At 46.6% G+C, this 24,454-nt stretch overlaps 1 protein-coding gene across 2 annotated transcripts in view; it reads right to left on the minus strand.

Annotated features, from left to right (window-relative positions):
* Positions 1 to 243: 243 nt before the first annotated feature.
* The window catches only part of LOC129386794 (sodium-coupled monocarboxylate transporter 1-like), a 52,131-nt gene continuing 27,920 nt past the window's right edge, over positions 244 to 24,454 (minus strand). Inside the window, exons 6-10 of one of the 2 annotated variants that reach the window (XM_055075002.2) lie at positions 14,437 to 14,523; positions 13,403 to 13,584; positions 8,384 to 8,487; positions 525 to 625; positions 244 to 427 (exon numbers count right to left, since the gene is read on the minus strand). In XM_055075002.2, the coding sequence (XP_054930977.1) occupies positions 341 to 427; positions 525 to 625; positions 8,384 to 8,487; positions 13,403 to 13,584; positions 14,437 to 14,523 (561 nt within the window). In that variant the 3' untranslated portion in view covers positions 244 to 340. Of the gene's footprint in view, positions 428 to 524; positions 626 to 8,149; positions 8,488 to 13,402; positions 13,585 to 14,436; positions 14,524 to 24,454 lie in introns of those variants that run through there. The other variant, XM_072284022.1, reaches the window with a different exon arrangement.

A 24,454-nucleotide genomic window follows, 5' to 3' on the forward strand; every position in this document is an offset into this window, starting at 1 on the left:
CGCGCATGCCGTGTGACTAGCATGCTTTTCTGCATCTCTTCTTCGTTCAGATCCATGCACCGCCCCATGTAGAAGACGGCACTGCTTTACTACTTAAAGAAAGCGTTTCGACAAGCGCTGTTACTGTGGTCTTGTAGCCTTAAAAAACACGAACTTACTCCGCCGCATCTCGTCTTCTCCATCGTCTCCAGAAACGACCCGGAGCCATTTTTGCAAATGAATATGAACAACAATTTTGTTTAAAAGCGCGTCATTCCTAGGGCACGTCATTTTATTGACAAACGAAAATTTGTATCGTTGTTCCTCTTCCTCAGCGGTTTTTTTATGTAAATTAATTTTCCTACGCGTAGCTCTCTTCTGTAGGCATTAGCAGGTCTTCAACTTCTGTGCTACACTTGCGTTTGTCTAAATTTGATGTCTTCATTTCCTGTAAGAGTAAAGCCAAGTCATTATGAGGCGAATTATTTTAACTGATGTAAATATTGTTAATTTAATCAAGGACTACATGCTACTACAATTCTTACCTCAAGTGGCGATTCGTCTTTGAGGTGCGTCCGTTTCCGCCATATTCTCACGAGTAAATCACTGCATAACTGCGGTTGCTCGTTTTTACTCCACATTTCTCCTAGAATAGTCAAGCGTTCCTACGAGAATTATTTCGCTCAATGTTTCTATTGTACACATAAACTACAGGCGAAATGTGCCACGATCACGGTCTTTAAATCAGCCAGTTATAGAACATACAAAAGTAAGGCACCCTTATCAACAACCACAGGTAAAACAAAGATGTCTGGGTTGGCGTCCACGTTTACGTCTAACTGTCAAACGCATAAATAACATACTATATAAAGCAAGGCAAGCATTTGTCTCTTGCGTTCTCTTGGATTTCAGTTGCTTTTCGTCTCACAATAGCTTGAACATCAATAGTGGGCCCCTTTGTCCTTGTAGGCTATCGTTTCTCTTAACACTACACGGAAATGAGAGCTTAGAATCGCAACCCCTAAACGTGACCTGAAAGAGTTCGATACCCTGCGACAAACGCGCAAATGACGGCACAAGGGCAGTGCACCAGCACTCAGATTACTGATAAAATAAAGGAACAAAGGGTCATATCAGTACACATCACACAAATGACGTCCCGTGTCTGCATGTTAGAATTGCAAAGACGTCAATAAATGAACGTAATTTTACAGATCCCAAAACTTGTCGGAATCGATGTGCGCGCAGCTTTCTGCGCAGTTTGCGTTTATTGCTAATATTTGACAGTGATGTGGATGACATACGACAATCGTAAGGTCATGGTAAGTGCTACCATGTACACGTGCGTGTGTCTACGGAGTGCACAGAATACACAGCGAGACTCGTTTGTTGTGGCGTTGTTTTCCTCTTTGCTTCGTAGCCTGCGAGAAGGTTATCACTGGCATTGCTTCACACGGCACATCGCATTGTGGCTAAGTGCTCCTTTGCTTGTGCATTATCGTCTTGACGCAGCGGAGCTTTAATGCTGCTGCGAGTGTGCGCGTCCTGGGCTAGTTACCACAAATGCACAGTGTTTTTTTTTTTTCAGAAAAAGCAGAAACGTATCATGAATTACCCTATCATGAATTGAATTTTGTTTCAATTTATCCGCAACTTTAGCAATGCATAGCAGCGTCTGTTTGTTTTATTAAAGGACCCCAAAGTGGCCACGCTTCCTGACAGCGCTGACGACGCTTCCTGACGATCCTTCCATGCATACAAGCTGCCGCAAGCGAAGTGCGGCAGCCTTATTGTTCACCCGTCTAGTGACGGCGTTGGCTGTATCCATTTTCCGTCTCTGGTCTCAATTTCTTCCTTAGCATCCTACCTGTCCATTCTCTGGGCTGTTGCGCGTGAATATAACGGGAAGCGCTGCTGCTTCTGCAATACTTTTGCGGGATGCTCTAACAGCCGTTAGAGGGCATTGTTGCAACGGTCAGGGCGTCCCATAGACACTGTGGCGACGCCTAGGGAGCTGTCGTTGGACAGGTATAGTTGGCTCCTCTCCTGTAGTCCTGCCGTGTACATTAAAAATGCGGTCAATCCTCGCCCCCCCCCCCCCCCCCCCACGACGTGCCGTGCCACACATCAACAGCACCAGCAGTGGTAGAGTCGAAGGAAGTGGGCAAAGAAAGCTTCGCTCTTAAACAATGCAGGTAATCCGCACGTACTGAGACTTACGTAAAGCGAGTATTCAAATTATGTGCCACTGTTCATCTTCCGCATAGCGTTTTCCAGCGCAATTACCTGCCTTCCATACAAGACTGACAAGAAACGGAGACAACCAGCACGCGACCCGCGTGACTGCTAACTACACAGTCTCCGAGACGGGCCTACATTTCCAACAGCCAACATTTCCTCCAGGGCCAGCTCACTTTGGTGTTGCCATATATCAAAGGTCGGCCACCTTTACGAGATAGTGATCGAGATAACACCCCAAACATTGTTAAAAACGCAGAGAAAGGTTTTCGTTGTTATAGGGCTTGTCAGTTTGACTATCTATATTTCTTACAATACGGAAACATCTGTTCTGTTTGTTGTTTCACAGCCTAATTACCTATAGGCAGAGCCGGCAAATCTGTACGAATAGTAAATGGATGGTGCTAAGGTGATCTCATGCGTCTGAGGTATCGCGGGGACGATTCGCACAGAACGCTTCGCTATAATAGCCAAAGAAATTATACCGCCAAAGACGATACTTATCTACTTCGACGTTAGTTGATAATATATATTTTAGTCAAAACTAAAAAAATGAACCTAACTACAGTGTCACATTGCTACTGTGTCTGCACATCCTGCGTCAGTTGTCCACGAAGAGAAATTTCCACGGTGTTTATTTTTCAGAAATGGCATAAACCTATCCTTATGTACCTTTGATTTACATTTCTCCAGTTCCTCCGAAACTGTTGCCATAGTTGTAGTAACCTTTTTTTTTTTTATTGAAGAGAACAGCAACCAGGTATGCTTCCTGACGTCGCCTTTTCCCTCTTCCGCCCTCCTGCCATATGTGCGAGCTGCGACGGGCGTAGAGTGGTAAAGTTCTTATTCGCTCGTTTCACAATGGCGTAGGTGCCTGAACGTGTACAGCGTCCGGCCCTGCCAATTCTCTGCCTCCTCTTTCTACCTCGTCTCTGCCATTCTCTCCACTTCCTCTCTGGACTGTTTTGCATGAGTACTCAACCACGTTTACACGGATATGTGTCTCTTCTGGAGGTGTGTCTCTTCTGTGTGTCTCGTCAAAATGTTGCGCAATCCAACCTCTAATTACACGGATAGTTCGGTCACCTCTAAAACTTCAGCTGGAGCAGTGGTAATTCCCCGAGAATCAGTTACCATCAATGTCAAGACGTCTGACATTACATCATCGACGGCTGCGGAAGTCGCAGCTATCCATGCTGCTCTGGAGTTTATTGGTGCAATTATTCGCATACATCGGACTACTCCACCATCAGGCAATCGACAAGGGGTGCAACATCATCTACCAGTGGTACCGTGTCACAGCGCAATTTCGGGAAATCCCAGTGCGGATGAGGCTACCCGAATTCACGAACGCACGTCTCCACAGATCGCATTCACGTCCGCAACTCCTTCTTCCATCAGGGTTACCACAAACGGAAGCAACCCTTCTGTGTCGCGTGTGGCACGGCGTGGCATTCACGAACTCCTATTCCTTGCGTATTGGAATGACCGACAGCCCTACTTGCCACATCTGGGGCTGCGAGGAGACGATTGAGCACCTCCTCTGTGACTGTCCCCGTTACAATGTGCCGAGAAAAGTACTCGTGACCACGCTCGAAAACTGGACAATCGCCCCTTCACAGAAGAAAAAGTTCTAGGACACTGGTCTAGACGGGTTTCGGCACTGAAGGCCTCAATGGCTTTGCTGAAGTTTTGAAGGGCATGCGAATTTTGTGACCGCCTTTGAATGTTGTAGCGCGCAGCATAGAATTACTGTGCAAATTTTTCTGTTTTCTTGTTCTTGTTCTTTCTCATTTTATTCCCTTTACCGCTTTCCACAGCACAGGGTAGCCAGCCGGTACTTACACTGGCTAACATCCTTGTCTTTCCTCCCTTTTTTTATTCTCTGTCTCTGTCTCCTCAAAGGCATTGTAGAAGCGCTGCGGCTTCTACAATGCCTTTGAGGAGCACCGACGCGAAATTACAGCAGTCCAGGTGGCGTTGGTCATACGCCCAGGGTGCTCTTGCCAGAAAGGTAAACGGGTCATGCTTATTAATGTCTCTTTTCCTCTCTCCTACACTCCTGCTCTCAACCACCTCCGATGCCGTGTGCAAGACTGCAGCAGAAGCTGGAGCAGAAGCGACAAAGTCGAAGCAAGGGTGAAAAAAACAGGGCTTTAAAAGAGGGAAAGCGTGAAGCTCCGTGTGTGCTCGTGCAGTTCACGAAATGTACTAGTGCACGAGATGCTTTCTTGCCACGGTGCGAGTACGAGAAATGGTGTGTTCGGAGAAATGCATTGCACACAGCTGATCAGCGCACGATGACACGTCATGCATTGTAGCGTTACCTCTGGTTACGAAATGCATCACTCAGGGCGAAGCGAATTGTCAACAACTACACAAGATGTGTTGATGATGCCCATTCCAAAGCCCGATCGTCACTAGTGCGAAGTTTGCTATAAGCACTCGACGCCTTCAGCAACCACAATGCCAAAATCACGTGATTTGCAATGAACGTGTTGAACAGTGCGAAACCTCCTCGCTTAGTTACTTATACTTGGTGTTCCAGTTGAAGCTACCGGTTTCTTTTGAGTTCCTTCTTTATAGAAAGGACTAGTTTTCATTCACGACATGTTTGTTTACATGGTTTACACACTGGACACAGCAGGTTCACACTAGCTGCTTCTAGGGCATGCGCACGGTAAGAAAGGGAATGAGTGCTATCGGCATTTCCAATAGGAAGCTTGACATCTTGAAGGTCTGGCTATCTGAAACACAATTCTCTCGACGTAAGTCGCGTCTGCATCAATGCGACCGCAGCGTACGTATCGTATTTCATGGCGCATCACGGTAATAAGAAGTTTATGTGGTTTTCGGTGCCAGAACCACCGTGTGATTATGAGGCACGCCATAGTGGAGGACTCCAGGAAATTTAGACCACCTGGGTTTCTTTAACGTGCGCCTCAATCTAGGTACAGGGCGGTTTCCGCATTTCGCTCACTGCGAAGCGCGGCCACCGCGGCCGGGATTCGATCCCGCGACCTCATGCTTAGCAGCCCGACACCATAGCCCCCAAGCGACCACGACCGGTACCAAGGTAACACTGCGCGACAGCGTTTCCGTGTAGCGACTCCCCTCCTTCCGCAACAAACCGGCGATTGTATCCGGCCACTGCGCTCCGCCGGCGAGTGCGGCACACCACACTCCGGCAGGCATGTCGTTTTACAGCCCCTCTCGATCGATAAACCAACCTTTAAATGTACAGCGCGAGCCAACCCACCTCCTTGACCTACCCTATCCCCACGCATTATTGCAATTCGCCTTACTAGCGCATTACCGTCGTATAAATGGATGCGATGCTCCAGAAATGCGTCAATTGTCACGTTCGCATTAACGTGGGTATGGCCTTCCACGGAAAATCGCCCACTTGGAAATGGCACCTGCAGGTGCAAACTGTCATTTTAAGTTAATGGCGTTATTTGCTAGTACGTCTGCCTTTTTGACGAAGGCTGTTTGCTCGGTGCATAAACAACCTTTTCTTTTTTTGCTTCAATGCCTAAAGTTTGTGAGATGTGCGTTACCTAACACCCAACTTTCTTGGAAGAACCTGCGAGACAGCCTCAGAGGAGGCGATGAGGGGTACCGGCCAGCAAATACGTATGATAATAAAACAGTGCGCATATAAAACCTTACGCACACTTTTCTTTTTCGTTTATAAAAACTATATTTACCGTATCAACTTCCAGGCCACGCCACGCCTCAACCGTTCAGTTTTTTTGTTTTTTTTGCTGCTAGAAATCCGCAGTTGTATATACATATAATTCAGCTGGATTCTTTATTATATCAGAACGATTTCAGTATCTGCGATGCACTTCTTAACATATTTAGAAATCCAGCTGGATGGCGTAACCATGAAGCCACGAAAACGACGTCTTCTTTGAATATACACTTCCGTAAATCCGACTTGCGCACGTTGTATCTCATTCATTCAATAAAATATTACAGTGAGTGTCACTCTGTTTGATTGATGTAGTCATTGTCAGAATTAATATATTATCAGCGTGTTGGTGGAAACAATCACAACGATGATTTTGAATGCAGTCAACGTGTTTTAGCGCTGCGATTTTCGCACTAAGGCCCACAAGGACATGTGAACATTTCTCCTGAGCTAACTAGCTAACTATGCATGCCTCAAGACAAGCGACACCATTTCGTAAAACAGGCAATATTTTATGATAATTTTATGATAAGCCGCCGAGAGGCAAGAACTCTTGGCCGTAACCTCGGCGGGTGCCGCAGCCCACTAACCCGCCAGACGTGAGTCGTTCTGATTCGAAATAAAGTTTTCTCCCTCCCTCACTCACTCACTCACTCACTCACTCACTCACTCACTCACTCACTCAAACACTCACTCAAACACTCACTCACCACTCACTCACTCACTCGCTCACTCACTCCCGTGATCGAGAGTAGGTGCAAGCATGTTCGCAACGGCACACTCCACCACATCACACCGCACCACGCCATACTGTGCACAGGTCCCTATGGACGCTGCCCAGCTAGAAGAAAACCGGCTGAAAGCCGCACGACAGGCAGTGAAATACTCCAAGAAGACAGAGCACAGTGCCCAGCTTTAAAAAGAACGAATTGAATCCTAATGTCGCTATTGAGCATGACAAGTAAAACGTCAGCGTACTTGAAGTTACAGCTTGAGTGATACTGTGAACAAACATTAGGAATAACTCGAAAGCAATATTTTTTGTAACTAGTTTAGGCGGTAACTAGCGTGTGTAATGTGGTCCTGTAGAAACGGCTGGGGGCCAGAGACCGGATTTACTTAAGTTTTGACTGGTTGCCCGGATGATCTCGTTTTGTTCTCGCAACTTGCCCGGATGCTCTCGTTTGAGTGCCCGGATAACGGCTTTGGCGTTTGGCTCAAGGTCACTCGACGGTTGCCTACAACAGGAGCTAAAATCATTTCAGGCTTAAGATTAATCTGTTTACGCATCTGTGAAAGATAGTTATGTGACTTCGGTCCAAAGGCGGTAAACGATCGCGGGCATTGAGCTTCGCAGAAATGGAACACTCTGCTTGTTTTATTTAACTTCAGATTGTAGTGCATCATCCTTTTGTTGAGAATTTTCTTTAGGAATTTAGCACGCGTCATAGATACCTAAAAAATAAGCATCCCATTTGTTTTTTGAGCACTATCCGATGGTCTTCCCACGATGCTAGCGATATATCTTCATTAGAATGGCCGACATGCGCTTGCATCTGAAACGCTTCAGAATTGAATAGAACTTAATTAACGGAATGAGGGAATTTGAAATATTCGTAAGTTGCTCATATTATGAAAATGGTATCAAACACATTGTACTTGTCTTGTTGAAAAATAATACTACCTGGATTGAAATGATGAAAATCCAAATTTTCAAAGCGTTCTTCCTCTACCGCTTACTTTGGCATATGCATTCAGGTCGACGTATACCCGCTGCAGATAAGTCTTCTTTCGTCCACAGAGAGATAAGATTGAACGAATAGGAACAACAATGCTTAGTCAAAAAGACTGAGGCTTTACGAACAACGGTCGGAGAGTCTTTTACCTCGACCTCAATAATTTGAGCCGTCAGGTGAATTATGCCTAAATCGCCGCTAATGCCTGGAGGTGGGCTGCTTTCTGTTTATGTTTTTTTCTTTGTTGAAGCACAAAAAATTTTTTTTCAGCAACAACTGAACTGCCGGCTGGCAGGTTTTCTTTAGATATGCCGCATATTAGTTAAAATGTTGTTCATACTTTACCTTCACTTTCATATTTCTCAGTTGAAAACCACAATTATGCGTACAACTAGTACAAACATCGCAACCGCTAAGTCATTCATAGACACTATGGGTGGTCATTTCTCTCCCTTCGAGATGCTACTGATGGAAAGGAACGTCAGCATAGCGCTTACAATTCTTTATTTTTTTTGATACAGTACACTGCAATAAGCAGAGCCTGAAGGGTCATTTCCTAGATTAACTTCCTTGGGCCTAAAGTGATTGCTCAAGTTCACTAAGGATCACGTGAGCGACAACGTAACACTTCTTTCACTCGAACGAAAAGCGCACCGATCCAAACGAAGCAGTTTGTGTTCGTAAGAAAATTAAACCTATTGAATCATTGAGAGCAAACGATTACGAGCTTTACCTGTCAAGGCGCTTACCAATACAGCAATGGCAACTGTTGCAAAAATACCAAGGAAACTGGTCCACAAGTATGACATCCGGAAGAAGTAGAATGACTCGTCGGATCTGAAAAATAAGCAGCAGATCTGACAATAATCTTGCCTTCTACAGGCAAAAAAGAACCACGCAATATGTATCTTTTACTTTGCCAAAAATGACTTATTCTTTGCAATGTGGCGGGGCTTTATTTAACTCAGAAAGCCCGAACTCCAATCCGTATCAGGAAAAGTTAGAAGGAGCGAGTGAGTGTATTGTTTGGATGAAATCAGAAATGTTGGCTTCTCTGCAACTTCTCTGCAACTCTGCAACAGCTTCTCTGCAAACAATAAATTGTCCAATGATCAAAAAGAATGATAAACAAACGAGATACGAAAAAATTACAGCCATTCCATTCTGTGAAGGTGGAATGGCAGCGATTGCTGACGACAGTCAAAACTCTCAAACGAAAAGCAAAGTGTTTTCGCTGCCATTTTGTCTTCACAGAGCGAACTGGTTGTCTTTTCTTACGTCGCGAGTCTGGCTTCGTTGCTCGTTTGGAGGTGCCCGGGCTCATTATTGTCGTTTTCTTTCACCATCGCGGGAACGTTCTTCATCGGCTGTCGTTTCGCGCCAGCGCCGTTTACATTATCGTTGCTGTTCCCTCAGGCGCTTCTCGTATGCATGTTGCTTTTCTGCGCGAAATACACGCGTCCGCCCCATCCATAACGGAGCTATTTTCACCGCCTATACCTCTCCTGCTTATATACTGCGATAACCTTGAAGTCACGGTATGGTTCAAGGCGAGCGTTTGAATCTGTTCCACATTTTGGCTTCTGCACCACCGCAGTGCGCACGTATGGGTTTGTGAAAAATTGCTAAGTTCGTTACTGCGAAAACGTGCCGGCGATACGGTTCTAATCATTCCCCGTAAAGCCTCATCAGCGGGAGCAGCGGGAGTAAAAATGGATCGTCGCTTTGGCGGGAAATTTCTTGCTCTCATCCTTTCATTTGTCTCGTCGGTGTTTTTTTTTTTTTTTTCACTCGATCATAGTTAGACGCGTAAGTGACGAAGTTCGTCTGCAGTGCAGCATGCGGTTTAAAGGCATTTCGCTAAAGTTCGGAACGCCGTTTGCTCCTTATATTTTTTCCGCTTCTCTACCTCGAAGCGCTAGCTATGCAGCACGACTGTACGAGCGCATTGTGTTGTATGTTAAAGCTACTGAAGTTTGGAAGAACTGAAATTGTTGGTTTTATGTGGCCCGGTAAATCCTCGCACCAGCTGTCGCGCACTGCATGTTTTTTACATCTATTTTATGCGTGGCTTCGCACATGTTTAGCTGTTGCTTGTTGCTCCATGCATAACTCTTGTTGATCCTTTTGAGCGGCGATGTTTCCACCTGGCCTCATTTGTAAAGGGTATAAATCATGCTATGAGTTATGGGAATGATACCAAGGAAGTGCTTCTTTAACAGGTTTATTCTTTTCGCCCGAGGGCATCTTAGATATTGTGTTTTTTTGGAAAATGTGTTTAGAGAATAGGTAGTTCAGGGCGAGAATTGGCTAATAGAAGCAGAAGGAGTACAGAAGCATATGGCATGTTTGTTCCATATTTCGCTGAAAATTTAGCATCGCGTTTGGGATGTCATAATACCTCGATGCTGCCTGAGCAGACTTAACACGCCGAGCGATTTGTTGTTTCACAACGTTGTCCCTTCTTGTATGTGAATTTGCACTCAACTGAATTTTTTCTTATTATGCTTACGCTGCAGAGAACTAAACCCGGCCTTGCCGCCAGCTCTCATCTACTTTGAGTGGCGCTGCTCTGCCTTTAAACATATCATGTGGCACCTCTCTCTAGTAATATAAACAAGTACTGAAACGTTAGTCAGACTTTAGCTTTGTACGTGTCCAAGCAGCTCCCTTGGGGAATTTAAAACTGGAAAAACTGCAGCGGGAACGGCTGTTCATCGGCGTATGCAGCAGAATTGCATCGGCGGTACAGCACTAACACGCCCTTTTATTAATCAGTGCGTTTGGTGACTTCGTTGACTAGTGTACGCGTTTCCATCAATAAATTCGCAATTACTCTTCTTGACGCGACTTCAACTGCACTTATTCGACGATGTCACATGTAATCATCGTCAGAAAAATCACAACGGCATATGCATACATCGCATCGTGCGGATTTTTTTGCACTGACGATGGGTGCTTATTATTTAGGTACAGAAGCAGTATTACTGCAAGGGTAGAATTAAAGAAAGTGATCGAGAGATTGCATTAGTCAACAGAATTTATCGGCTAGTTAGCATGAGCTCCACTTCATGTAAATGGGGTTCATGGTGTTTGTCTGCGGGACGTAGCTGGCACGTATATGGGCCATGTTTTTCCAAACACCGGTAACATCGTGTTCATACCCACTCCCACAGTGGTCAGCGTCTTCCCTACAGCTGGCACCACAGAAGAAGCAGTCTGGCACCCGAACAAAGGAGAAAACACAGCCATGAACTTCAGCCATCCTTGCTGCAAAGCGTTGTCGTCTGCTACTGCTGCCGCGCGTACTGTTCGAAGCCCCCGCTAGGTGGCTATCAGTGGCACATCTATAGGCGGTGCATGATTCGTATAGTAATTGCGGCTTTCACTGTAAAAAAACTTACCGACCTGTTGACCTTTAATTCTGGCTATGGTAAGAAAATCAGTAAATGAGATTGTGAGATGTTGCTAAAGTAACAATAATTACTACAGCAAATAATTATTATGTACATGAGCTTACTCAGCTGCTCATGAAATAATACTCGCTCAAAATGTCGAAAACGCTAGCTTGGTTTGGTGTTATGTTTTCCACGTATAAAGTGCCAATGAAGGTATCAGATTAGCCTGTCAGAAATGATGCGTCGGCCTTTGTGGGGTTAATGCTACAGAGCCCAGCGTTAGAACTGGTCAAACGAGAAGAATGCTTGTAGTTGCTTGAGAACCTTCCACAGCAGCGTTAGCCAGAATGAGTTTTAGTGTGGACTCACCTGTCCAGCGTTCATATGAAAAATACAATTGTACGCACCTGCTGCCCGCGCTCCGACTACTCACCTTGAATAACGAGCTGCTACGTAAGCTACTAGTTCACCAAGCATAATCACGTTTTTCTGATCCGTCGGATGCAATAGAATCCTGCGAAGCACCTCGATGGTAACCGAAACGCACTTCTCCACTTAAGAAACTCAACTTAGAAGATTAGGTGAGCAAATAGGTTGCATCCCTTCTCACATTATATTGGCAGGTGTACATTCTTTACGTTTTGACGGTGACTGTTTACCACCGACTAACAACGGCTCGGCGCAAGATGCGCATGCTTGCATTCGAACTTTCTCGAATATTCTCGCTGGTTCTCTCTCTTTACGAGGTTGACTGAACCTTGTGTAATCAGATTGCATTCGTGATGCTAATAGGGCTGTACATTCTAGAATACACGCGAGCAAGGGTGATTGTGCAGGAACTTAAGCCGGGTCATGTATAAATAGCCGACGTGTCTAATCCAAGGATCAGATTTTCGGCTATCGCCAACTGCGCTCGCCGCCAACGTTTTTCTTTCAGTGTAACAGATTTTGCAGAGCGCAAGTTCGCGCGAAAAAGAGTTAGCTTCGTGTTCCGCAGTTTTTTACAATGTCAGGTTCTTCATGGTCACTATACTGTGACAATATACAAGCTCACTGTATATCTAATCATCACCCAGCGCCTGGAGTAGCATGCCAGGCGAAGAGCCAGGCTAACGCCTCCAGCATATCCTTAAAGCTTGTTTCTCTCTTCTCTATACAAGCGCTTTGCGATCGTCTTCTTCAAGGCCTCTCCCGAACAAACATGAAGATCTTAGAAGGGAGGGAAGCATAAACATGAAGGATATTGCCTATTTTCGGTAGAATTCATTAACAACAGGTACATAACAGAAAGCAGATGCCTCGCGCTACCAGTTTTACGAACGCAGCAGTTAAACCGCTCTCTAGTTTGATATGTTCGCATAGTCACCAAACACTCTCTGTCTGGTGCATATTCCTGGAGGCACCTTTGTTTTAGAACTTGTAGTGGTCATTCCTGATATTTTCATCGCTTTGGCTACACTGTCTGCGGAATCATTCCCACCTTACTGTGAAATTCGCTCCCCTGGGTCACATGACCTTGATGGCGTGACGACCATTTAATCTAGATTAAGAAGAAAGGACGTCGACCTCGGAAGAACGATGGCGGTATGATAAAACTCGGTTGGTAATTCTGAAACGCTGACAATGGTATAAAGACGACAGTGTGACTACCCCGGTATGAGAAAAATGGGGCGACGAATCTGGAACGACGAAGACGGCATCACGGCAACGTTATGACAACAAATGCATGATGATAACGACTGTACGATGACGACACAATGACGACAAGGGGAGGAAAACGGTGGTATAATCACGATTGAAAACAGCATGATTGTGTTGGAATCACGTAGAAGGAACGACGTCGATGTAGCCACTCAAGGTGCGTATGACGACGAAGGCATGACTATAATGGGATGACGAGGACTGTCTGAAACCTAAGGAGCAACCACCACGGCTTGAAGAGAATGGCATGAGGACGATGCTGGGATGACGATGGTATGACTAAAGTCAGATGACGAGGCTTGAATGACTACGATGGAACGAACAGGTAGCCATCGCGACCACGAGGACATCCCACATGCCTAGTGGTACAAGCTAGCAGAAAACCTTGGTACCTTAATTGGTGTATGAAAATAGATAGATAGATAGATAGATAGATAGATAGATAGATAGATAGATAGATAGATAGATAGATAGATAGATAGATAGATAGATAGATAGATAGATAGATAGATAGATAGATAGATAGATAGATAGATAGATAGATAGATAGATAGATAGATAGATAGATAGATAGATAGATAGATAGATAGATCCAATGTCCAGAAATCGCCAAAGAATGCTAATCGCATTACGACTAATATTTACGTCCATACCTCGGAATATCCAACGAGCTGCTTATGTTCAATATCGTTGACTTTGAAGTATGGAACGTGACGTTTCCAGGGCAGCACTCTAAGGAAATTGGCATCCTGGGTGGTAGTGTGCTTCTCTGTATTGATTTTGCCCCATGCCATATTTGCATGATAACTACGACTATGGTCGCTACGCCTGCACCCTGCAAAGAAAAAGGCAGTATAATTCGTCGGATAGTACAGGACCGCTATATTCTGTAACCTGAAGATCATTCTATTATAAAATTTTGTAGTGTCAGTCCCTCAAGAAGCACTCGAAGCCTATCAAGCACTGCCACGGACAACTACCGCTATATCAAGGAGGTGCATTAAATATCTAAATGCATTCATATTAACTATATTCCAATATACCATAGAAATCATATTATATTGGACAAGAAATCATAAAAATAAAGTTATGATTTGACAGTCAGTGAATTAGTGCAATTTTAAGAACTGCTGTAGCCCTTCTGTCGATTATATAATGTAACAAAATCTACACAGCTTCATTATTAGAGGACTTCCAAGAAACTGACTCAGCACAAGCAGAAACGTGCTTCTTCAAGTGATGTCGTTAGAGTTTGGTTATGCGCGATTTTATCTGCCCTGGAAAAAAGCAGTGAACCTCACTTCCTCCCATTTTTGTTCACCTTTCGCAAACAAAATACTGCCACCGTGATTTCCACATTCGTACGGCAGCGGGAGTCATTGTCTACATTGTTGAAAGAACGATTGAAGGCATTTGTAAGGAAATAGCTGCAATATTTCATACCTTTGGTGTTACGAGGAAGCAAATTCAAGGCATACTGGATATAAGTTTTCGACTTTATGTGAAATTTTCTATTATTCTTCACTAGGACGCCTGCGTTTATTTAGTGTAGCAAATGTTTCCGAGCGACAGTGCGTAATTTCTAAGGGGCAGTTTTTGTTTGAAATTTCAGTACCTACAAAAAATGTAATTTTTTGTACATGCTGATGCGGTCCTTGCCTAGTACGTGCCTACAGCAGCTACTTACCTTGGAGTGTACAAACGGAAATAGTATAGCCAGTAGACACAATCCTACATAAGGCGAAGTCAGGGCTCCGTTTACCGTCAGAAACACCTGTTAAGAAAAAAAAGTAAGCACCCTTAATAGTTCCTCTAACAGCAGAGTAGCTCATAAAAACTTGTAAAAACATGCAAAGTCACGCGCAGTTGTGACGCATCATCGTCCTCGATGATGAAAATTGGTCGAACAAGTACTGCTACAACCACTGCAAAGAGAAGCAGTGGCCATCAGGACAGTTTCCTTTAATGGCGCTTATGCACGCGTAGTTGTTCCCCTGTCATTGAAGGTAGAGGAGAGTTAGCAATGCGTTAGGGAGAGTGAGTTTACGAGTATGCGCCGCGTGGACAAACGGTTGCAAAGAGAAGCAGCTGCTACATTGATGAAGGAAAGTCTCCTTATCAAAATGTTGGCTCCAGCAACATTCGCTGAGCCGCTGCTGTTAATCACTTCAAGCTTCCATCTCCCAGTTTCTATCAAGAGTTTTTGAGCAAAATTTGATTTGGAAGCAATCATCAAATCCGCGCTAAGAACCTATAATTTCACATGCTAGCTTCATTTCTCAGTTCTTCCGTTGTTTCTTCCCACCAGCCTTGGTTGCTTAGTCACTATGGCATTACGCTGCTAAGCACGAGGTTGCATGATCAGATCCTGGGCGCGGCGAGCGCATTTCAATGAGGATGAAATGCAAAAACAAAGCCCGTGTGCCATGCATTTCGGTGCACGTTAAAGACGACCAGGTGGTCAAAGTTAATCTGGAGTCCTCCACTAGGGCGTGGCTGATGATGAGATCGTGGTTTTGGACGATAAGACCTCATAATTTAATTTGTTGCTTGCTCAGATTTTGCAATTTCTCGGTTAGAGTAAGAGTGCTGGCTAATCCTGGCATTGAATATTGATGTAATGCTGTCCAGCCGCAATCTCGCAAATCAAGTTCAGAACCGCAACCGCATTATCTTTCGATGCCTTGCATGACAAATATTTCACCTAATCGGTAGATTACGTTCATGGCTTAAAGAGCTTCGTAATGTATTTTTTTTTTTGTGGGAAAGTAAGATTTTATTGTAAAACTAACGTCATGTAGTTGTCCTGCTGTGTTAGTCCGGAAAAACGTTAATCCAACAAATCTAGGGGTGCTCGCATATATACCAAGCCCCGATTACCACTTGTAAGCTCTACCGCTTAATTTGTAAACTCAAAGCGCAAAACCGCCTACACTGACTTAAACAGCTTGCTAAAAAGCTGTGGTGCAAAATATCGTCCTGTAGACATTGAGTGCCCGTAGACGTAGGCGATGCATAGAAAGGCAGGAAGGACCATAGGCAGGTCTGGTTGGCTACCCTGCTAGAGGGGAAGAGATTGGGGGTCGGGGTAAGAAAGATAGCGCGAAAGTGGAGCGAGAGAGCGAAATGGAGACGAGTATGAACAGACCGCGTGCACTATAGAGCGGTAGCGGGCGGGGTTCCTAAGAGAAACCTTTAGCTTGCGCCCAACTCCGATACTGCCAATTCAAATACATAAAACGCAAAAATGCTTTTCAGGGATAACCCTTCCGCCAAATTTAATTAAATTTGTTGCATTTGAAAGAAACCGATAAATTGTATTAGCCGTTGGAAGCGAATTGATGTCTTCTGATTGCTTCAACACTGCAGCAGCAGAGCTCTTGAGCTTTACTGAGCCATGTTGTCAGATTCAGTGCACAGCCTGAAACGGCGCTCCCGCTTTCCTTTTCTGACGCCCGCAGTTGTCAGTTGTACTTGCGGTACGGTACAGACACCACAATGGTGCTGAAGTGCATTTAGCAGGCCTGAATTTTGTTCGCGAGTAGTACCGGTGTCTCACGACTGTTTTCGCGAATGTTGGATCTGGCTGCTTTGCTCACAGGCACGCAAGATGGTCGCAGGAAAGCCGCATCAGCTATCGTTGTGTTTTGAAAGTCACTTGCTTTTAGGGGCACAAGTTCACCACATAGAGTTACTTTTGTGATACAGAGCTTTTGCTACTGTCTTCTTCATCGTCACTACTACGTGACATCTAGTGGAGGCGCGTGTGCGTTCATGTACCGAACGCCGCGCAAGGTTGTCACCTAAGCCCAAGCCACGAAGACAACACCAGCGTCATATCGGATAGTCGAGCTAGCTGCAGTCTATAAAACATGTCCCTGAAGCGAAAACTTCTAGCCGAGACTACCACGAAAACTCAGTCCGCCGCCACGATGACGGGTGCAGCATTCCCCGCAGCTACCGTCCTGGTATAGCCAAGGGACACCTACATTCCACGAGTCCTCGTCTGACTGCTCAGAAACCTGGCCTGAGGCTTTCAAAAGGATCTCGACATAGAACAACTGCAACGCTGAGAACTTGCGCCATGTATACTTCTACTTGAAAGACATCATCGTGATTTGAAAATCGAGAATGCATCCGAACAACACTGGGCCGTCCAGCGAGTCGACGAAGCCGTTTCAAGACATGGTCTCGGAACCGCGCCCGCGGCGGGTGCCCAGACCCACTAAAAAGACGCCGGACTCGAATCTTACTGATCTCATATTAAAGTTTACGCTCTCTTTCCTGACAGTATGGGTCTTGTTTCGTATAGGATTCCTGCAGACAGACCTTCACATGTGTCATGCACAAAGAGCAAACTCAAGCTCGGCTGGAATCCCGTGTGCAGCTACTGAATTAGAACGTCGTTATTTTCACCCAAGAAAACTACTCGCCTATTCTGCCGCGCTAAGCCCGACATGTGCAAACAAGGTTTTTTTCGTTATGCACAGTGTAAAGGAAGAGCCCTTCGGCGGTCTCATGCGCAACTTGCCGGTGACCGAAGCCGCGTTTCTAACAGAGGCGAACGTTCGTCGATGGCAGTGAGGTTTCTGACGGCGTCGTCAATTGAGAAGGCACTGGAAATTCAACCGCCGCTTGGAGCCACACAGCTCAGAAGGCAATGCTCTCTGCTGCAGCAACCTGCGGGAAACCATGAAGTTCATTGTGCGCGGAAAATTACTGAAGAAGCTATCATCACTCCAACCTCAAGCGGGATCCATCGCCGACATCGTCCGCGAAGATATCTAGCAGTAACTAAGAGTTCCTGAACCACTACAGCCTCAGCCAGAAACAATGACCTATGCCGCCGTTGTGCCCCATCACATTCCTCCACTACGCCACAGCTACCTCACCCGCCCACTGGCCCGCGCAACGCTCAGAGGACTACAGACATGTGGCATTTCCCCGACCATCACCCACTGTGCTACCACTGCGGAGAAGCGGGTCTTGTCTGCCGCTGATGCACATACCATCAGGTGATACCACAAGGATCCATAATGAACGCGTCATACCTGCGACAAGCGGAACGGCCACGGAATAGTGCCGACTACTTGGCCGCAAATGAGTGTCGCGACGATCCTCCCGTTCGCCGTCGCCCGGCCACTACCTGCCACCGCAGTGACGACCATGCACTGGCCCAAAACATGACCGATCAGTTACCCCTTATCTGGAAAACTAAAAGCAGCAAGCGATGGCGGTGAGGTTGCTGTTCGTCGAAATGCCGACGGAGCTGCGCCGCCGAGGAATACGCTTCAAGACTTAACTCGACGACGAAGCAGCGACTTGCCGCCAATCGAAACGAAGCATCGAATCCAAGGCTATGCTACCTAACGAAGACTTGGATACGAGACGTAACAACAGCAGGATAATGCGACACAGCCGTGACCCGGCACCGCGACTAACTGCAACGCGAGTCAAAGAACCACCAAGCTGGACGTACTTATCGACGGCCACACATTCTCAGCTTTATTGGACACAAGAACCGACTACTTCATCATAGGTGTACCTTTCACCACCCAGTTGAATAAAGTTAAGACAGCATGGGATAGCCCTCAAATTCGGAACGCTGGAAGACACCTGCTAACACCGACCGCAATCTGCACAACGAAAATTGCCGTTCATGACCGGACTTACCCTGCGACCGCCGGTATTCTCCTACGGTAGTTGCGAGACGTCATTCTCGATATGGATTTCCTGACGCAACACGGCACGATCATTCACCTTAGGTACAAGACGATAACGCTAGCCGAGGACCAAGCCATACCGTAGGAGAATTCTCTGCGTAACCATGTCTTTAAGGTCCTGGAAGATTAAGTCAGTCTCTCGCCTGGCATTGTCATTTTTTGCGCTAGCGCCAATGTACGCGCACAGACACAGAAGGCGCCGTTCAGGTTAATCAACATGAATTCTTCAAACATGAAACTTCCGTCTCAAGAGGAATCACTTGATTGAGCTAAGGAAAAGCTAAAGTAAGGCTTAGAAACTTCAGCGAAGAATTTAGGCGCCTGAGGGAACGAAGAGTGCCTCTATAGAAGAAGTTACAGCCGTCAGCGATACGTTCGATACGTTCTCGAATTCAGCTGAACCTGCAACAATAGGCGGTGTCACTGAACCCGCTTTCCATATCAATGCGAGCCTTCCCAGGTATAAGCAATAACAGCTTACAGGTCTCATCGTCATTATCGAGTGCTTCACTTCATTATCAAGGATTCTAGAAAGACCACTTGCATCGCGTAACAAACGAAGAATGCGCTCGACAACCCCACCAGATTCCATAACCAGTTGCGAAGCGAAAACTTGAAGGTATGAGGCAACAAGCCGACAGAATGCTGTGCGATGACATGATCCAGCCGTAGAGATGCCTGTGATCATCGCATATCCTTCCGTGAAGAGAAAGAATGCAACTCTGTGTTTCTGCGTCGATTACTGTCGCCTGAATAAAATAATGAAGAAGGACGTGTACACGCTCCCATGGATAGATGACGCGTCGGATAGGCTCTTCAATAGAAAGTATTTTTCATCCATGGACATCAACACTGGCTATTGGTAAATCAAAGTCGGCGAGAGGGATAGAAAGAAGACCGCCTTTGTAACGCCAGATGGCCTCTATGATTGGAAATTCGTGCCATTTGGCCTGCGCTCCGCACCCGAGACTCTACAGGCTAGCTTGAAATGGCAGACCTTTTTGATCTCCTATGAAGACACTGTTGTCTTCGGGTCAAACTTTCACGATCACACCAATCGCCTTGCGACAGTACTAGAGGCCATCAAGTCCTCTGGGCTGACCCTGCACCGGAGAAACGCCTCTTCGCTTCGAAGTTCTTCCTGATCCGCAGGAAACAGGTGCCAATGCAAACTTTCCGCAACCCGTCTACTAGGGAGTGCGCAAGTTTCTCGGTATGTGAGCCTAGTGTAGGCACTTTGTCAAGACCTTATCTCGCATCGCCGTGCCTGTGACTCTTCCGACGAAATCTGACGTAGAATTTCAGTGGGAAACGTGGAAAGTCGAGGCATTTGAGGAATTAAAACGATGACTGCAGTTGCTGCCAGTACTCGCTCACTTGGACGAAGACGGCGATACCGTCCTGCAGACCGACGCAAGCAGCGTAGGCCTCGGCGTTGTCCTAGTCCAGAGCAAACGCGGACATGAAATGGACATATCTTACGCTAGCCCGTTGCTGTTGAAAGCGCGATCCAATTATTCATCGACAGAAAAGATATGTTTTGCGGTAGTTTGGGCTACAATGAAATTTCGCCCTTACATATATGGCAGGCCGTTCAAAGTAGAAAGCGAGCATCACGCACCTGCGACTGAAGAAGTCGACGGCACCGTGATATACAAGCCTGGACAAAAACACACTGATACCGACTGCCCCTCCCACGCTCCTATTGATCAGCCGCCGCAAAACAGCCAGGACGACCACTCTCGCCAAGGGACAATAAGTGCCGACAACTTTGCCGAACAATAGAGAGCAGACCCGGATCTAAAAAGCCTTGTCGAGTTCTTGGATGGGAACCGCAACTTTGTCATAAGCGTATTTCAAACGCTTTGTTGGTCACTGGTACATACATGTCCCACCTACAACCACAAGCAATATCTGCCTCAAATACACAGGGGGGCATACGCAGCACCACAGAAACAGGTAGCACTATCTCTTAGGAGATAAAGCAACTATAACTTTATGTTCTTGTTTGAATTGACGGGTGGCACCTGTGTGAAGAGCCTGCCAAATCTGCCTTTGCATTGCGTGCTTTCAAACCTCTCCTAAGAAGCCGTAATCACCTCAGAGCCTGAAAGAATAAAGCCCAAGGTGCGCAGACGGTCAACGTGTATCCCGCTCAGTTTTCAGATAATATTTTTGTACAGGAAAATACATTTTTTCTGTCGTGCTTTCATGGGGTACATTTCATATGGGAAAAGGTATTGCAGAAACGATAGTACATTTCTCGCACCTGAAAAAGGGTTGCGCGCGGATTGTGTTCGTTTTCATTGCAAGATGACGTCCTCGTAAGAACAAACTTCTCAGCAGTCCGCGCCAACTACCTCCTGGCTGTGCCTTCAGCACTGTGGCCAGTAGTTTTCCACGCCCTTCATGATGACTCAATGGCGGGACATTTAGGGTTTTTCCGTACGCTCGTGAGGATTCAGGACCAGTATTATTGGCCACGCTTGAACACCCATATCGCCCATTACGTCAAGACGTACCGAGACCGCCCGAGACGCAAGACCCCGTCAACAAGACCAGTAGCATTGCTACAGCCTATAGAGCCTTCTTACTCACTATTTCAGCAGATCAGTATGAACCTGTTAGGGCCCTTTCCGACGTCAACATCCGGAAGCAAGTGGATCGTCGTCGCCACCGACTACTTTACCTGCTATGCCGTAACCAAAGCCCTCCCCTACGGTATCGCGGCAGAAGTAGCGAAACTCTTCGTCGAGTACATTTTACTGCGACATGGTACGCCAGACGTGCTCATTAAATTAAATTATGGGGTTTTACGTGACAAAACCACTTTCTGATTATGAGGCACGCAATAGTGGAGGACTCCGAAAATTTCGACCACCTGGGCTTCTCAATCACCTGGGGTTCTCGACCACCTGGGGTTCTTTAACGTCCACCTAAATCTAAGTACGCGGGTGTTTTCGCGTTTCACCCCTATCGAAATGTGGTCACCGTTGCTGGGATTCGATTCCGCGACCTCGTGCTCAGCAGCCCAGCACCATAGCCACTGAACAACCACGGCGAGTTAGACGTGCTCATCACCGACCGAGGAGCAGTTTTTACAGTGGAGCTCACCCAAGCGATCTTTCAACACAGGCAGACGAGCCACAGGTGGACAACTGCGTATAACCTGCATATGAATGGTCTTATGGAGAGGCTAAACAAGACCCTCGCCGACATGTTGGCAATGCACGTCGACCTCGAACACAAGACGTGGAATCGCCTCCTTCCATACGTAACCTTCGCTTACAGCACTGCGCTGCAAGAAATATTTCCCCTGACGTCGCCCAAGCTGGTTTATGGAAGGAACCCGGTGACGACGCTCGATGCTACGCTACCGCACGTCACTATAGAAGACAACCTCGATGTCGCGTCCTATCTCCAGCGCGCCAAAGAAACCCCACAACACGCACGCCTGCGCATCAAGAACCGGCAGATGACCGACAGTCGGCATTACAATCTTTGGCGACGCTACGTGGAATACCAGCCCGGCGGCTGTGTTTGCGTTTGGACACTGATACGCCGAAGAGGACTTAGTGTGAAACTTTTCTAACGCTATCTCGGACCCTACTAGATGATCTGACATTTTAACTTGCTCGATTATGAGGTCATGCCAGACGACATTTCGCAATATAGCGGCGCCGCGCACTACCTCAAGTCGTCCACGTTGTGCGCGCTTGTACTTGTACGCCTGCCGACGAACTTTGGGACTGTTTCTTTCTTGCTTTGTTTTTTTTTTATTACGCGTACATTAGATTTACGATGCTTTCTAAAAGGCGAGGGCATTGGCACGTGTGCTTATTTACGCTTTTCTCGAGGACTGTATTTCACCACACAAAATCTGGAGACCAGTAAGCACATCCTTATAGAATGCGAACGCATACATCCCTTGAGACCCGTAGGTACCATATACCTTCCAGAAACGCTTGGATTTAAAGAGGACTGAAGCACTAACCGGTCAGCAGTCGAGATAAGCAACAGGCATTTAGAGTATTGGTGAAAAAAAAAGCTAGGAAGAGATTGATACGACCGCATTCGTTACAGGCATAACTGGTGATACACTGTACGTAGAAAAGTTTGGAGGAAAACAAAAAAGAATAATGAAATGTATACAGAAATACAACGATGAAGAGCATCTATAGTATACCTGAGTAACCCAATCAGGCTAGGTGACGATTTGTCACCGCCCCTTTTCAAAGGGGATGCCAATATATGAGCAGCATCGTCAAGTTTAAACAGCAAGTGTAGTGACCGCTGTGGCATCGAGCCCTGTCGAGAACGAAAGCGCCTGCACGCCTGCTTGTGCTTTCTTCGTCGTCCGTCAAAGGCACTGCAGTTGCAGGGATCACCGGTAGACGTTGGAGATGGAAGATTGTGGTGTCATGGTCACCGCCTGCAGAGTAAGTAGGAAACGGCAGCCAGGTGATTACTCTGATGCTAGTCCAACGGAAAAGTGGAACGGAAGAGTCACACGCCGGATACCGGCTTCAAGTCGAGAGGCAGGAAGACGAGCTGGAATCAGAAGACCTGTTATGTGCGGAAGAACGTGCGGATGTAGCGGACTACACGGTAACAGCTGCAGACATAAAGGGACGCTTCAAGGGAGTGGTATTTGCGTCTGCGTTGCCAATAGTGTCGGTGTACGTCGTTCGTGGCAGTCTGTCTTGCCACGAACGACAGAGGGCGAAGACGGCTGTCCACCTACCTGCTCTCATATGTCGAAAGAAGTAGGTGGGGGCGGGTCTGGCGATGGTCGGGGGACGGGAGCCCCGGAGCAGAAACCGGGACCTCATCTCCGGCCTCCGTGAGCGCGAAGTACCATGGTCCATAGCATGACAGCACCGTATAGCGCAGATCGTCGTAAGGCCACCGGCCGGTGAATGAGACGACAAAAAGTGGACGGGATTTCGGCCGAGAGAGTGTGAAGAAGAATGACAGGCTTTAGTCAGTGAGCAATGACGCCGTTGAACTCCAGTACAGCTTCGAGTTCAGCGAACCTTTCTCCTTTGCCGCGTCGTAATGGCATTAGCAGTGCGTAAAGGCCCGAAAGATGCACGTCAGCGGGTCACTCGTCGGACGTCGCAATCCACCGTGGCATGGACTACGCTACTGCGACCGACGTGGCGTGCCGTCGTATTCCAAGTCCAAAGTGTGAGCAGGGTGGTAACTGCGGCGTCTGGCCTGCTCCTGCTTTCTTTGTTGTCCTTCAGAGGCACTGCAGCTGAAGGAGGTGAAGCTAAAGGGGGCAGCAATGCGGGCGCGACGCTATATGCGGTTAAACGAGTAATGTAAGGTTCCAGCCAATGAGGGGAACTCTCTTGGCTCGAGCATAGAGATCGGGTCAAGATTTCTGTCGTTCCTAATGGAATATGTTGCAGTTGTGCAGATAAGCTGCTACTCGAGATAATGACGCTGATTGAAACTTATTTCTCTTGCAAAGGCACGATCACTGTCTCATTCTATGTAATGACCTGTGATGTGAGAGTGTTAAAAATAGTATATTCCGGGGCTTTACCTGCTAAAACCACAATCTGAGTGTGAGACAAGCAAGAGTGCAAAACTCGGGGATAATTGCAACAACCTTGGATTTTTTATCGCGCACCCAGACCTAAGTACTACCGCGTTTTCTTATTTCTTGGCCATTTAAATAAAGCCAATGTGGTGAGAATCAAACACGTCATCTGGAGCTCAAAAACGCAATGCCATACCCAGTAATAACGCGGCGGATTTGTCTGCATGTTTTAAAAGGGTACTAGTGCCCATACAGTGCTTTTTGACATCGTTCTGGTTTTCCTTGTGTTGTTCTTCTTTTTCCTTTTTTGAAATGTGGCGCTTTCTGGGATGTAGGACTTGCTGTCGCGTTGCGCACAGTGAATACCATACACATGCAACAGACCGGCCTTCATGTTCCCAATGTTGGCCCTGAACTTCCGGGAGTGCACG

Source organism: Dermacentor andersoni, chromosome 8 (genome assembly GCF_023375885.2).
Source record: "Dermacentor andersoni chromosome 8, qqDerAnde1_hic_scaffold, whole genome shotgun sequence".
NCBI classification, from domain to species: domain Eukaryota; kingdom Metazoa; phylum Arthropoda; class Arachnida; order Ixodida; family Ixodidae; genus Dermacentor; species Dermacentor andersoni.